Source organism: Schistocerca piceifrons, chromosome 2 (assembly GCF_021461385.2).
Source record: "Schistocerca piceifrons isolate TAMUIC-IGC-003096 chromosome 2, iqSchPice1.1, whole genome shotgun sequence".
Classification (NCBI taxonomy): domain Eukaryota; kingdom Metazoa; phylum Arthropoda; class Insecta; order Orthoptera; family Acrididae; genus Schistocerca; species Schistocerca piceifrons.
Window position 1 is genome coordinate 831,882,189 of NC_060139.1, and position 17,230 is coordinate 831,899,418.

General features: G+C 45.3%; 1 protein-coding gene across 1 annotated transcript in view; it reads right to left on the reverse strand.

The window, feature by feature from the left end:
• Nucleotides 1-17,230, reverse strand: part of LOC124774987 — a 129,947-nt gene that overhangs the window by 7,023 nt on the left and 105,694 nt on the right. The window contains exons 2-3 of the mRNA XM_047249733.1: nucleotides 15,709-15,920; nucleotides 8,798-9,029 (exon numbers count right to left, since the gene is read on the reverse strand). Coding sequence (XP_047105689.1) covers nucleotides 8,798-9,029; nucleotides 15,709-15,825 — 349 coding nt within the window. The 5' untranslated portion in view covers nucleotides 15,826-15,920. The remainder of the gene's footprint in view (nucleotides 1-8,797; nucleotides 9,030-15,708; nucleotides 15,921-17,230) is intronic.

Sequence of the window (17,230 nt, forward strand, 5' to 3'; positions counted from 1 at the left end):
TGCCCAGTCAGGCGGCTGCTAGTCTCTGAGCAATGATGCAGGGTGACATATGATCCACAGACATCACCACATAAGGTTTCTTGCCTGTTCCGACTCGCTTAGTGCCCTACAAGCACTTCACCAAATGTACTCATCCGTGACTCCTAACAGCGGCTCCAACCCCGTGGCAAGGAGGTGATCTTTTGCTGGGTACCTGGCCATATCGCGATACAAGGATATGACTTGGCCGACAAAGCAGCCAAGAAAGCTTGTCGGCATGGCGTTTGTTCCATCCCGTTGCATGCCATCATCTCATTTTCCGACAGACGCATCATGCGTCACTGGGAGACTGAATGGTTGCAGGTGACAGAAAAAATTTGCGGTCCCTCAAATCGACGACACAGGCAAGATGGACTTCACTTCAGCCTCACCGCTGGAAGGAGGTTCTGCTTAACAGTCTCTGCTTACCGGACATAGTCCTTTGACACGTGGCATCCTCCTCCGGCCGGAGGATCCACCACTCTGTGAGGTTTGTGGTGTGCCAGTTTCAGTTCCGCATACTGTGGCAACGTATGTCCTATATACCGATGTTAGGGCAGTTCTAAGTCTCGATGGAGATCTGCCCACCAACCTCGCCAATACTGATTCCAGTGCTACAAGAGTGGTGAAATTTTAAAAATTGTCAGACCTCATCCATAAACTGATGGGGAAGGCGGGAAGACTTTAATGCATTATCAACTGCTCCGCATGTGGGGACAGCCTTCGTCCCCACCCATGAGATTGGCATGCTGACTTTTCGTCAGGGAGCTCGTGAACATGATGTCGAGCGCCCTCCATCTCAAATCATGATCATCGTCATGATGACACTGACTGTTGCAGGGAATCCATTCTTGTTCTCAGACGGCAGGCGCAGACGTGAAATGGTTACGACGTGTTTGGCACACAACACGGCCATGTGTGAGTGGTCCAGCACCTTGACGACGGGCATGCCTGTCATTCCCATGCAGTCTAACATCGGACATCCGAATGCTCCACAAATCTGGATACTGAACGATTTGATCAGTCAGACAAATGGACACCCATAATAAGAATGGACACCCATAATAAGACTCCCTTCAAACTATGCCAAGTGCTGATAACCCTGTTTCACACTAGTATATGGCGTCTCCGTGTCTTTCACAATGACAACTCAAATAGCTAACGCTCTTCAGGTCCCTTATATGTCCTACCAGCCCTGGTAGCAACACTAAACACAAACACCACTAATGTACTCTGGTGGCCGTTCTGCTCCGATGGTGCTTGCATGTACGACGTTGGGTCAACAGCGGAACTATCTTCCGGGTGCTTCACTTTTTTGTCAAGCAGTGTAAACATAGTTAAATTGTCTAGGCTCATTTATGTATGTTTATAACAAAAAATGGTTCAAATGGCTATGAGCATTATGGGATCTGAGGTCATCAGTCCCCTAGAACTTAAAACTACTTAAACCGAACTAACATAACGACATCACACACATCCATGCCCGAGGCAGGATTCGAACCTGCGACCGTAGCGGTTTCGCAGTACCGGACTGAAGAGCTTATAATATTAGATAAATTCTTTAGCATCTATTTTCTAGCATTATTAGACAACATTTCTACGTTTCTGTGGCAACGTCTTCCTCAAGCGAGAGGCGTGAGAAGGTATGCAGATGTTTCTACTTCTCTCACTCAGTTCCAGTCCCTATCCTGGCGACATTCTCTTAGTCTCTCATAGAATCGGAATACGTTGTACTGTTGCACTGAACTGTGTGAGGACGTCTGATGAGGATGGTTACTGTACATTTGCTACAGAGCCAGGAATCTCCATCCACAACCTCTCATCTCGCAGTGTAACGCTTCATTACCAGTTCGCCCTTCATTACCAGTTCGCCCTAAGCTACAACCTATCCAGCCATGGCCTTCTGCTTCGCGACCACAATCCCCGAACTTCACTGTCGCCACCATCACGAGTCCATTTATGTTTTATACCTACGTTTAAGAGATCTGCATAGTCACTATCGTCGTTGGCTGTGTCGCATCCTTAGGTTAGCAAGTATTTTAATTTCTTGCACCGTCGGACGTCTCTGTACACGATGTATCATTTTGCTCGCGTTGCAATAATGTGTGCGTGCAGTTCCTTTTGCGAGTTAATACCTCCAAGATGCGTCAAAGATTCACACACCTCTCTAGATCATTGCTTCGTACTTCGACACTGGTCGGACAACACACATGCAGCGTTCAGTATCATGATGTGTGCTCCTGAAATGAAGAGTGACGTGCTCCAGAGTTCCAAACTCGCCATACAAAGAGCTGTCATCTTCGTCAAACATAAACCTGTATAAATGTGTGGGGTAGGGGCCACGCTTAGATGAGGTGAATGAGGAATCTGTGGGAATTGTTTCACTCTACTCCGTTTTGGCGGAGATGAATGGACCGTTTTGCCAATAATTGTATTTGTCCAGATACGATCTTATTCTTTGTTTCCTATTCCTGTTATTGTATCTCTCCATTATTGCTCACACGTTGTTCACGTTTCCCCATCGTAGCCAGTAAATGGCTCCATTCTTTCGAAGCTGCAAATCTATGGGGTATATCCCCACAGTTACTGTTATGGATTCTATTGGCACTATGAGTCGTGAAATTATTCCCCTCTGCATTCTGCTAGTGATTTTCACTAGTCCTCCTTGCCTCAATTTAAGCGCCTAAACGCTGGCTCCGAATGAAACTTCAGCTCTCTAGACAGCTTCATAATACCTTCTCACTGAGTCTGTTGGTATCCTGTACTGAATTACGACGATATCAACAGTCTTGTGCGTAGTTTTTGGTGTTTGTTCTGCTACTGCTTTCACGTGGTCTCTAAAAGTCAATCTTTCGTCTAGATGAAGACAGAGATAACGACAAACCTACTATATTTGGAGTGACATGTCGTTTTGTTCGTCGGATTTTGTCCAAACAACCTACACCTCAGGCGTATGTACCTTGTTTTATTTACTCCCAAATGTAGTATCTTTCGCGCGCACCAGGTCCGAAGCAGGACTAAACCGTCATTACATTCCTTTTCCATCTGTATTCTAATATGCCCTGAAACAATAAGCAGCTGGCCGTCTGCGTATGCCACAACTGCAGTAACTTCTTGACTTGCTTCCAAAAGATTGGCGCACAGTTGGGTCCCTGTGGTCATCCCTTAGCCATATCTCTTCATACTTCTGGCTGGGTCGACCATTCCACCACTCGATTTTTGCACTATTCTAACATGCCCAAATAGGGATATCTCGGTACTCTCAATTTCGTGAGCCCGGCGAAAAGGGAGGGCCACCGCAAATGATCGAAAGCACCCTGAACATCTATCGTCAGCATAATCGCGAGCCGTTCTAATGCTCTATTTATTCTATCATCGACAGATCTTCCCTTCCTAAAGCTATATTGATTCTATTAGGAACACTGAGTTCTCACTGGATAAGCAGCCGCTCACGGAGAGTCTTTCTCTGACTTTTCCCAAAGTATTCATATAACATATCGGACGACAAAATTTCACCGAATTGGGTCTCAGTCTTCGCATTTTTTTTGAGTATTACTGTATCACCGGTCTTCCATCTGTCAGGCGCGTATTCCTGGACCAGACACTCATTTAAAAATGCTGTCATGTATAGGACTAAGCTAATAGCATTCCTAATACTTTCCATATACATCATTTACAAGTTCAGCAGCACTATAAGAATAATAGTGTGTTTCCGGATCTTCAACCGAGCTGTTGTTTCCATTCTGTGCAGAATCTTACGACAAACGATTCATCTTCCTCAGGAGCTGCGAGTTGTGCTATTCGGGTACTCGCTGTCACCGGGCATTTCTCAGAATACAATCATGAGATGAAATACGATAAGAGTAGTATCGTGGTGTAAGCGCTAACTTTAAAGGCGGTATGATTAAGGAGTCTATCTATAGTGAGGTGACAGTAGTCATAAGATAGCGATACGCACATATACAGATGGCGGTAGTATCGCGTATACAAAGTGTAAAAGAGCAGTGCATTGGCGAGACTGTCATTTGTACTCAGGTGAGTCACGTGAGAAGATTTTAGACTTGATTATGGTCGCACGACGAAAATTAACAGACTTTGAGAGCGACGTGGTAATTGGAGCTAGATGCACTGCGTATTCCATTTCGGAAATCGTTAGAGATTTCGATATTCCGCGGTCCACAATGTCAAGAGTGTGCCGAGAATGCCAAATTTCAGACATTACCTTATACCATGGACAATGCAGTGGCCGACGGCCTTCATTTAACAACCGAGAGCAGCGATGTTTGTGTTAGAGTTATCAGTGCTAACAGACAAGTAACACTGCGTGAAATAACTGCAGAAATCAGTGTGGGACGTACGACGAACGTATCCGTTAGGACAGCGCGGCTCAATTTGGCTTTAGTGGGCTATGGCAACAGACGACCGACGCGAGATGCTTTGCTAACTGCATGACATCGCCTCCAGTGCCTCTCTGGGGGCTCGTAACCATATCAGTTTGACCCTAGACGCAAATGGAAAATCATGGCCTGGTCAGGTGATTCCAGATTTCAGTTGTTAAGAGGTGATGCCAGGGTTCGAGTATGGTGCAGACCCCACGACGCCATGGGCCCAAGCTGTCAACAAGGCTCTGTGCAAGCTGGTGATGGCTCCATAATGGTGTGGGCTGTGTTTCTATGGAACTGAGTGGCTCCTCTGGGCAAACTGAACCGATCATAGACTAAAAATGGTTATGTTCGGCGACTTGGAGACCATTTGCAGCCATTCATGGGAGTTCGTGTTGTGGATGATAATTCGCCATGTCACTGGGCCACAACTGTTGCAATTGGTGTGAAGGACAATGTGGACAGTTCGAGCGAATGATTTGGCCACCCGGATCGCCCGACATGAATCCCATTGAACATTTATGGGACATAATCGAGAGATGAGTTCGTGCACAAAATCCTGCACCGGTAACACTTTCGCAGGCAGCATGGCTCAACATTTCTCCCAGGGACCTCCAACGACTGGACTTGCTGAGACCATGCCACGTCGAGTTGCTGCACTACGCCGAGCAAAAGGAGGTCCGACAAGATATTAGAAGGTATCCCAAGACTTTTGAAGCTTTAGTGTAAGAAAAGAATTACGAAAATTTAATGAACTGGGACGGGGGTTTCAATTTAAACAATGCTTGAGGTCAAGCACTCAGTTTATTAACATATCGCCGGCCCTCACATCCACGAGAGCTGGGAAAATTTGAGACAATATGCGTTTTACATTGTTCCTCTGAAAAACGAAGAATATCAAAGGGCGCAGTGGGGTTCGGGAGTCAAACTACACTGTAACTAGCGCGGAGACAAATTGTTCAGACAGGATTCGAGGTAGCGAGTACACGCCGGAGCACAACTTGCGGCATCTGAAGAAGAATGTGTGGAAAGTCGAAATTCTGTGCATAAAGCAGAAATAACGAATCGACTGAACACGCAGAAGCACAACACTAATAAACGATGCCGAGAAAATTTGAGGGATCACAGCACTATACGACTGTTCACTGTCTATGCTGTTGTGTACAGGAAAATATCATCGCTGAACGATCGTAACGAATTGCCGAAAGACTTGGAAAAAATGGCAGCTCTCTTTCAAAGTGCATAAATGTAAGATAAAGTCTACAAGGAGGAGAAAGAACCCGATAGTATGCTGTTATAAGACTAGTCGTTAACGTGTAGAGCACTTGAAATCCTGTAAATTGGAAACCGTTCATTAGAAAGCGTCTGCAGTATCGTTATCTTTACGTGAGCTATAGTTCGCCGAATTTTCCTCTGTAAAGGGGCATTTAAAAACGCGTGGAAATTTAAAGCAAGTGAATGGAGATGAGTAACTCCAAAAGAAATACTACGGCATGTTTTCAGAAATCATACTTTCATTCTACATCTTTGATATTCACAGGGGTCATAGAAGCATCATTCTCGCTCGTAATGAAATTTAATTCGACCTATTTCCGCGAGTCGCTCTGTCGTAGCACTTCATTAAGATGGCTGGAGCAATTGATGTCCGTCTGGAGCAACGTGCCGTAATAGAGTTCTTGGGCTGTGAGGACGAGACAGTGATAAAGATTGCAAGCGACTGAAAAGGGTGTATGGGGGTGGCGTTGTTGATCGCAGTACAGTTAGTCGTTGAACAAGTTGATTATCTGGTTGAAGTGAGCACGCCGATACTAGGGACCTCCCACGCAGTGGCAAAACGAGCACTACACAGACTCCCAGGAATGTACAGCTTACTGAGAATATTATTTTGGTTGACAAACTTATATCCGTGAACTACTGCCAATCCGAGTAATAGAAGAAAGAATGTGTAGGCTGCTGAGATGTGAAAAAGTTCACTCCAGTTGGGTTCCAGGTGCTGAAGGATGCCCACAGAGAATCACTAAGTCAGTGTGTAGCGAAATTTTGGTAAAGTACGAGAATTAAGAAGATGACTTCCTCGCAAGAATTATGACAAGAGGTGAAATATGTTGCATCACTTTGAACTGCAGATGAAAGGGCAATCGGCGTAATGGCTTAATGCAATCTTTACGAAGAAGAAGAAGAAGAAATTCAAAAGCGCACGCCGGCCGCGGTGGCCTCGCGGTTCTAGGCGCGCAGTCCGGAACCGTGCGACTGCTACGGTCGCAGGTTCGAATCCTGCCTCGGGCATGGATGTGTGTGATGTCCTTAGGTTAGTTCGGTTTAAGTAGTTCTAAGTTCTAGGGGACTGATGACCACAGCAGTTGAGTCCCTTAGTGCTCAGAGCCATTTGAACCAAAAGCGCACTTTCTGCAGGAGAAGTGATGGCTGCTGTGTTTTTTGATTCAGGACGATTTTGTGGACATAGCATGCCAAACGGAACCACTATCAGTTCTGACACGTATGTGGCAACTCATAAAAAACTTCATACTCGAATATGTCACGTTCGGCAACGACGGCAAAAAAAATAAAAAAAATACGATGTTCTGCTGGTGCACCATAACACCTGGCCACATATCAGTGAGAAAACTACCCTCGAGATCATAAAGCCTTGGAGGACAACCCGAAACACCCAGCCTACGGCCCTACAGGTCTTAGTTCCACGGTGGCGCGAGGCAGTTGAAAGCATCGGAGATTATGGGGAAAAACGACATTTTGCCATTCAAGAATGTATCAACGTATTGTAATATCAAACATACGGGAAATAAACTGGATGTTAAAAACGAGATTGTATATTTATTATACGAATGGAAAAACTGGTAGAAGCCGACCTCGGGGAAGATCAGTTTGGATTCCGTAGAAATGTTGGGACACGTGAGGCAATACTGACCCTACGACTTATCTTAGAAGAAAGATTAAGGAAAGGCAAACCTACGTTTCTAGCATTTGTAGACTTAGATCAACCTTTTGACAATGTTGACTGGAATTCTCTCTTTCAAATTCTGAATGTGGCAGGGATAAAATACAGGGAGCGAAAGGCTACTTACAATTTGTTCAGAAACCAGATGGTAGTTATAAGAGTCGAGGGACATGAAAGGGAAGCAGTGGTTGGGAAGGGAGTGAGACAGGGTTGTAGCCTCTCCCTGGTGCTATTCAATCTGTATATTGAGCAAGCAGTAAAGGAAACAGAAGAAAAATTCGGAGTAGGTATTAAAATCCATGGAGAAGAAATGAAAACTTTGAGGTTCGCCGATGACGTTGTACTCTCAGAGACAGGAAAGGACTTGGAAGAGTAGATGAACGGAATGGACAGTGTCTTGAAAGGAGGATATAAGATGATCATCAACAAAAGCAAAACGAGGATAATGGAATGTAGCCGAATTAAGTAGGGTGATGCTGAGGAAATTAGATTAGGAAATGAGACAGTTAAAGTAGTAAAGGAGTTTTGCTATTTGGGGAGCAGAATAACTGATGATGGTCGAAGTAGGGAGGATATTAAATGTAGACTGGCAATGGCAAGGAAAGCACTACTGAAGAAGAGAAATTTTTAACATCGAGTATAGATTTAAGTGTCCGGAAGTCATTTCTGAAAATATTTGTATCGAGTGTAGCCATGCATGGAAGTGAAACATGGACGATAAATAGTTTGGACAAGAAGAGATGGTTCAAATGGCTCTGAGCACCATGGGACTCAACTGCTGTGGTCATAAGTCCCCTAGAACTTAGAACTACTTAAACCTAACTAAACTAAGGACATCACACACATCCATCCCCGAGGCAGGATTCGAACCTGCGACCGTAGCGGTCGTGCGGTTCCAGACTGTAGCGCCTTTAACCGCTCGGCCACTCCCGCCGGCGACAAGAAGAGAATAGAAGCTTTCGAAATGTGGTGCTACAGAAGAATGCTGAAGATTAGATGGGTAGATCACATAACTAATGAGGAGGTATTGAATAGAATTGGGGAGAAGAGGAGTTTGTGGCACAACTTGACTAGAAGAAGGGATCGGTTGGTAGGACATGTCCTGAGGCATCAAGGGATCACCAATTTAGTATTGGAGGACAGCGTGGAGGGTAAAAATCGTAGAGGGAGACCAAGAGATGAATACACTAAGCAGATTGAAAAGGATATAGGGTGCAGTAGGTACTGGGAGACGAAGGATAGAGTAGCTTGGAGAGATGCATCAAACCAGTCTCTGGACTAAAGACCACAACAACAACAACAACAACATTTATTATCGAGTGAAACTCGTAATATTATTGTAGGTCTGCAGTTGTGTGTTAGGTTCGGTTGTGTATTGGACAAAAAATGTGTAGGTAAAACCGAGACAAGTGAAGTGAGGGGTCGCGTGCCGCATGCTCACCCTCCTGTTTGCCGACGGACTGCCAGCGGCCGAGAGCCCTGCGCATGTCGGTGACGTTGAGGTTGTAGACGACAACATCCCTGCCCTCGGTCCACTTGAGCGTGAGCCAGCTGCCGGTGGAGTTCTGGCGGTGCAGGACCACGATGGGGCACTTGCGCTGCTCGATCATCGACATCTCCAGCACCTTAGGGTCGTGCTCCACGATCTCCACCACATACCACTGACCAGTCACCTGCGAGGCAGAAACCAGCAAACAGATTGTTAAGGCACGCAGCTCTTTGCCATTACTCAGTTCGAGTATAGTTATGTAAACTGACGGATGGCGTTCGATACAGTTACGCACGAGCTGCTGAATATATCAGGAAGTCTTAGGAAACGGGTAGCGTGAGTTGTAACCAAGGATCCTGAAGAAGGACTGTTGCTCTTGCGTACGGCAATATCAGACTAGCTTTGTGTTCGAAATGAGGTGTTCCTAGAAAGCAAAACGAAGTGTGTCATTCTTTACAGAGAAAAAATCTTCAGAGGAAAAAGTATCCTTAGGTGCACGCCAATGGAATATCATAAGAGCATTGCTTTTCAGTGTACACACAGGTCTCCAAACTTATGGACGAAAGTAACCTTCGCTTCATGTGTCACTGCCAAATAACATAACTTGGACCATACATAGAAAGAACTGCTGAAGAAGAGCACAGAAAGTAACAAACAGAAATGACGCTTGTAGACACATACCCGAAGGGAGTGTTATAGGACCATTACATTTCACAGTACGTTAAAATGATCTAGTAGATAAAGTCGGAAGCTCGATGAGGTTGTTTGCGAATGATACGGTTCTACACAGATAAGTCGCAACGCTACAAAACTACAGCGAAATGCAAGAAAACCTATAGACGGCAGACTCTTAGTGCACTAATTGGCAACTGACTCTCGACATCTTTTAAGCATAAAAATTCAGATTGCGTATATTTGTACCCGCAAAATTCAAAAAACAGTCCGTCGATTGCTTTGAAATTTTGACATAACGCCGCATGGGAGTCAGCTCGCTTTTAATTTATCTACTTTTTCAGCCTGCGTATATTTGTACCCGCAAAATTCAAAAAACAGTCCGTCGATTGCTTTGAAATTTTGACATAACGCCGCATGGGAATCAGCTCGCTTTTAATTTATCTACTTTTCAAATTTAACTAACATAAGTAACACACAAAGAAATTTGTAGTGTTCAAAGGGGTAAAAGCTCGTGACCGATTTGCTTTACAATTTAAACGAAACTCTATTAAACGATGAAGTGGATGTAGACTATACACTTTTAAACAATAATATACAGGTTATATATATATATATATATATATATATATATATATATATATATATATATATATATATATATATAGGGTGTTACAAAAAGGTACGGCCAAACTTTCAGGAAACATTCCTCACACACAAATAAAGAAAAGATGTTATGTGGACATGTGTCCGGAAACGCTTAATTTCCATGTTAGAGCTCATTTTAGTTTCGTTCTTCCACCTGCGCTCAGTGGAGCACGTTATCATGATTTCATACGGGATACTCTACCTGTGCTGCTAGAACATGTGCCTTTACAAGTACGACACAACATGTGGTTCATGCACGATGGAGCTCCTGCACATTTCAGTCGAAGTGTTCGTACGCTTGTCAGCAACAGATTCGGTGACCGATGAATTGGTAGAGGCGGACCAATTCCATGGCCTCCACGCTCTCCTGACCTCAACCCTCTTGACTTTCATTTATGGGGGCATTTGAAAGCTCTTGTCTACGCAACCCCGGTACCAAATGTAGAGACTCTTCGTGCTCGTATTGTGGACGGCTGTGATACAATACGCCATTCTCCAGGGCTGCATCAGCTCATCAGGGATTCCATGCGACGGAGGGTGGATGCATGTATCCTCGCTAACGGAGGACATTTTGAACATTTCCTGTAACAAAGTGTATGAAGTCACGCTGGTACGATTCACCATATATATATATATATATATATATATATATATATATATATATATATATATAGGGTGAGTCACGTAACATTACCGCTGGATATATTTCGTAAACCACATCAAATACTGACGAACCGATTCCACAGACCGAATGTGAGGAGAGGCGCTAGTGTAATTGTTTAATACAAACTATACAAAAATGAACGGAAGCATGTTTTTTAACACAAATCAACGTTTTTTTAAATGGAACCACGTTAGTTTTGTTAGCACATCTGAACATATAAACAAATACCTAATCAGTGCCGTTTGTTGCATTGTAAAATGTTAATTACATCCGGAGATATTGTAACCTAAAGTTGACGCTTGAAACCTCCGACGTTCAGTTGCGTGTTGTAACAAACACGGGCCACGGTCGGCGAGCAGCATCTGCAGGGACATGTTTACGATGACGACCGTGTTTACGAGTGTGGCTGTAGTGCACTGTTGTGGTTTGGTCTAGCTGTCGCAGTGTCCGCATGTAGCGCTTGCTGCTATTGTTATTCTGCATTCGTCTCCGCACGCAGACCAACTGTAGTACACCGTATTACCAGACGTCTGTGATACTGTAGTGTTGTAGGAACTGTGACCACGGTGTATTCGAACTCTGAAAAGGCGGAGATGATACTCATCTATGGTGAGTGTCGACGAAATGCAGCTGAAGCCTGCAGGGTGTATGCAGAACGGTACCCGGACAGAGAGCATCCAACGTGCCGCACATTGCAAAACATCTACCGCCAACTGTACGCAACAGGTATGGTCGTAGCACGCAAACGGGTCCGAAACAGGCCCGTCACAGGAGAAGCGGGTGCAGTTGGTGTGTTAGCTGCTGTTGCCATGAACACATCAGTACACGGGACACTGCGAGAGCCGGTGGACTGAGTCAAAATAGTGTCATGCGCATACTGCATCGTCACCGCTTTCACCCGTTTCATGTGTCGCTACATCAGCAATTACGTGGTAATGACTTTAATCATAGAGTGCAATTCTGTCAATGGGCATTAACAGAGATTGCGTTGCAGTTCTGCCTGTTCACCGATGAAGCGGGTTTCACAAACCACGGGGCAGTGAATTTACGGAACATGCATTACCGGTCCGTGGACAATCCTCGCTGGCTCAGACAGGTAGAGCGACAGCGACCGTGGACTGTAAATGTATGGTGTGGAATCATTGGCGACCACCTCGTTGGCCCTCACTTCATTGCAGGGGCCCAAACAGCTGCAACATACATCGCGTTTCTACAGAATGATCTGCCAACGTTGCTCGAAAATGTCCCACTGGAAACGCGTCGACGTATGTGGTATCAGCATGATGGTGCACCTGCACATGCTGCAATTAACACTAGGCTGACCCTTGACAGGATGTTCGACGGGCGTTTCATAGGACGTGGAGGACGCATAAATTGGCCAGCCCGTTCTCCTGATCTTACAGCTCTGGACTTCTTTCTGTGGGTACGTTAAAGGAGAATGTGTACCGTGATGTGCCTACAACCCCAGAGGATATGAAACAACGTATTGTGGCAGCCTGCGGCGACATTACACCAGATGTACTGCGGCGTGTACGACATTGATTACGCCAGAGATTGCAATTGTGTGCAGCAAATGATGGCCACCACATTGAACATCTATTGGCCTGACATGTCGGGACACACTCTATTCGACTCCGTAATTGAAAACGGAAACCACGTGTGTGCGTGTACCTCACCCCTCATGGTAATGTACATGTGCGTCAGTGAAAAAGACCAATAAAAAGGTGTTAACATGTGGACGTAATGTGCTGTTCCAGTCTCTTCTGTACCTAAGGTCCATCACCGTTCCCTTTGGATCCCTACGTAATTCGTTGCTCTCCGATGCACACGATCGAACAGCGGAGGAGTGGTACTCAAGCGTCAACTTTAGGTTACAATATCTCCGGATGTAATTAACATTTTACAATGCAACAAACGGCACTGATTACGTATTTGTTTATATGTTCAGATGCGCTAACAAAACTAACGGGGTTCCATTTAAAAAAACGTAGGTTTGTGTTAAAAAGCATACCTCCGTGCATTTTTGTATGGTTTGTATTAACCAATTACACTAGCCCCTCTCCTCACGTTCGGTCTGTGGAATCGATTCGTCAGTATTTGATGAGGTTTACGAAATATATCCAGCGGTAATGTTAGGTGACTCACCCTATATATATATATATATATATATACGCCAACGGAGTATCACAAGAGCATTGATTTTCAATGTACACACAGGTCTCCAAACTTAGGGACGAAAGCAACCTTCGCTTAATGTGTCACTGCCGAATAACGTAACTTGGACCATACATAGAAAGAACTACTGAAGCAGAGCACAGAAAGTAACAAACAGAAATGACACTTGTAGACACATACCCGAACGGAGCGTTATAGGACCATTACATTTCACAGTACGTTAAAATGATCTAGTAGATAAAGTCGGAAGCTCGGTGTTTCAAAGAGAATATACGTATTTTTATTAAGCTTTAAGATATACGAATATGAAACTTTACACACATATTTACAAACCTCTCAAGCTCAGATTACAGATGTTCAATATGTTCTCCATCAGCGACACGAACAATATCACAATGACACGCAAATTCCTCCCATACTCGGGCAAGCACGTCCTTCGTCACTGATGTTATGGTAGTAGTACGGATCCGGTTCTTCAACTATTCCAGGTTCTTTGGGACTGGTGGTACGTAAACCTTGTCTTTAACGAAACCCCACAGCAAGAAGTCAGAAGCTGTCAAATCCGGTGACCGTGGAGCCCAGCTGAGGCATGCTAAGTCGCCAGCCCCCTGACGACCAATCCAACGGTTCGGTAGGGTTTCATTCAGATATTCACGCACTAGACGACTCCAGTGAGGGGTGCCCCGTCTTGTTGAAAAATGAAGTTGCCTTCGTGCAGCCTCGGAAACAACCAGTTTTGTAATCTAGCGAGATACTGCTGACTATTAACCGTGTTTCCATCAAACAATAATGGGCCGTAAAACAGATGATCAGGATATCCCACAAAAGACATCAACTTTGGGCGAATCTCGTACATGTTCAATGGCTGCATGTGGGTTCTGTAGGCCACAAATTTGAACATTGTGTTTGTTTACCTGACCACTAACATGGAAAGTTGCTTCATCACTGAACACGATGCGTTGTGCGAAAGTGTCATCGTTGTCAATAGCATCAAGAATCTCGTCACAAAACGCCACACGTTTGCGTTCATCAGGACGCACAGCTTGTAACAGCTGTAACTTGCACGGCTTCATGACCAACCGACGTCTCAAAACACGCCAAATTGTTGTTGTAGGCAGTTGCTGCCAGTGCCACCATGCGACGACCGCAGTTCAAATGCACCACATGGTCATACCCCGAGGCGATTTAAACCTGCAAACCACCCACCAGAACGTTGTTTCACCATGTACCAACATTATCCTTAATTTATGAGCACGAGTGTTCAAATAGTTCAAATGGCTCTGAGCACTATGGGACTTAACATCTGAGGTCATCAGTCCCCTAGAACTTAGAACTAATTAAACCTAACTAACCTAAGGACATCACACACATCCATGCCCGAGGCAGGATTCGAACCTGTGACCGTAGGGGTTGCGCGGTTCCAGACTGTAGCGCCTAGAACGGCTCGGCCACCCCGGCCGGCTAGTTTTGTGTAGTGCCACGTTGTGTGGAACCTCATTCTGCAATTCTCGAGGAAACCGACTTTGAAATTTTCCGACCGTCTTTAATATGCTACAGTGAGGTCGATTTTTCCCCATAGGCTGTGGTCCTGTGTGGTAGAATGCTCGCCTGCCACTTAGGGGTTTTAGGTTTGACTCTCGGCTGATGCAAATTTTTAAAAAGAGGTGCCTGCCCTACTAACATTTCTGTGAATTTTAAAAGTCGTAAAGGCGGAAAAAAACGCTCGATACTGGTAATTGCTGGTTCGAATGTCGTTTCGGTCGTTTTTTCGTTTTCTTTTTAAGTTCCGTATCTCAATCGGTAAAAATGAAACCGTTATAGGATCACTGTTAAGACCCCTTTTCCTCAAGAACTGTTAGATGTATCTAACTGAAACTTATATCACACATTAAGGTCGACGGCGTCTTGGCGGTATAGAAATTTTAAGCTCTAAGACACTGCAATAATATCTTACCTCTTGTGTGACAGTCTTGTGGCGCCATTTTTCAACAGGACGTTACTCATCCACGCATTTCAGTTGTCTTTATCAACTGCATGCACGATGTTGACCTCCTCTCGTGTCCAGCGAGGTTACCAGATCTGACACCAATGAAATGTGTGGTGCCAGATAGGATGTCAACTCCATACCAGTGCCAGTACGAGGTTATAAAGGACCAGTTACAACAGCTTGCCTCAGGAGAGGAGACAACGGATTTATGACACCCTACCCATCTGAGGCACTGTATACTTCCAGGCTAGAGAGAGTGGAACGTCATCTGACAAGTGGGTTCATTCTGCCAAATTCTTTGTAAATTTGACTCGAAATTGTAATCACCGAAATAACATCACATACCCTCTCAAGTTTCGTTTCGTTTCGTCCTCCCCTTCTTGGTGTTTTACAATGTGTGGCAGAATATGGTGGCAGGTAGGTTTGAGGACTACGTCTTGTCCCCCGAGTGCTTAATACCGACCTATCTCCGCGAGTTGGGGGGCAGCATTTCAGTGGCTATGAATCTGGATGGCTCCCCAACGTACTCAGTGTCTCTTGGAGCCCATGCTACTGGCCTCCTCCACTACTGTCTGAGCAGAACGGGCAACTAAGCAGATGCTCGTAATTCAGGTGGTACTGAGTAGATTGCAAACAACTTTAAGATGGAAAGGTGTGGCAGAGATGAGCTAGTGAGAGAGACAGAAAGAGCAAGCACCAGGTGCGCCGTGTGTTCACCTTGTTGAGGTCGAGCTGACTCTGGGCGTGCGTGTCCTGGCACCTGCGCGCCGCGTAGACGCCGCAACCGGCGGTGAGCAGCACCAGCAGCAGGGGCAGCAGCGGGGGCCTCGCCATGGCCTTCGGGGAAGGCGGCGCCTCTGACTGTGGGCTCTGGGGGTCTCTCTGGATACCAACTGGATGTACCAGCTGCTGGAGTCCTCTGTACACAACTGCAACAGCACGTGCACACATGGTTTTCAGACGTTTTTACATCTGTCAGACACTATGAGGGCAGTCAACGGAATCTGTTCAAAGAATTATTGGGCTATGCCTCTGTCTATAGGTAGAATTCTTCAATGTATTACAACTACAAACATAATTAATAATGAAACTTCCTGGTAGATTAAAACTGTCTGCCGGACCGAGACTCGAACTCGGGACTTTTGCCTTTTGCGGGCAAATGTTCTACCGTCTGGGCTACTCAAGCACGGCTCACGACCCGTCCTCACAGTTTTAACTCCGCCAGTACCTCGTCTCCTACCTTCCAAACTTCACAGAAGCTCTCCTGAAGACCTTGCAGAACTAGCACTCCTGGAAGAAAGGATATTGCGGAGACATGGCTTAGCCGCAGCGTGGGGGATACCTCCTGGTAAACCTTTCAGGATGTGATGTCGTGGCCCAAGAAACTTTTCTGTTCCTGACGTTTCGTCCAGGACTGCGATGGACATCCTCAGAGGCGTTTCTCCACCGACTCTTGCTGACAAACCGGTAGGACGTCCGACAGTGACATAAATACTGTAGGAAATGGGGTGTGGTCAAAGTAACACATGATGAGCATAGATAATCCTTGTCAGAGATAAAACTTAACTATCGATTTCGTCTTGTCAAAGATAAAACTCTGCAGAGTTACTGTCCATATGTTGCTAAGTTTTATTGCCTCCTCTTTCCTATTAAAATTATGGTTCAAATGGCTCTGAGCACTATGGGACTTAACATCTGAGGTCATCAGTCCCCTAGAACATAGAACTACTTAAACCTAACCCATCTAAGGACATCACACACACCTATGCCCGAGGCAGGGTTCGAATCTGCGACCGTAGCGGTCGCGCGGTTCGAGACTGTAGCGCCTAGAACCGCTCGGCCTCCCTGGCCGGCTATTAAAATTATGCTGATGCTTAAAAATTTCAATGGCTTCTCTACATAGTCGTGGATAACGTCAAATTATTATATGTAGTGACATACGGACAGTAGCTCTGCAGAGTCGCAAGACAATTTTATCTTTGACAAAACGACAATCGATAGTTAAATTTTATCTCTGACAAGGATTATCTCTGCTCGTCATGTGTTACTTTGACCACACCTACTTTCCTACAGTATATATGTCGCTGTCGGATGTCTGACTGGTTAGTCGGCAAGACTCAGCAGAGGAACGCCTCTGAGGATGTCCAGCGCAGTCCTGGACGAAACGTCAGGAACAGAAGAGTTTCTTGGATCACGACCTCACATCCCAAAAGGTTTACCATCAGCTTATGTCAGCCGG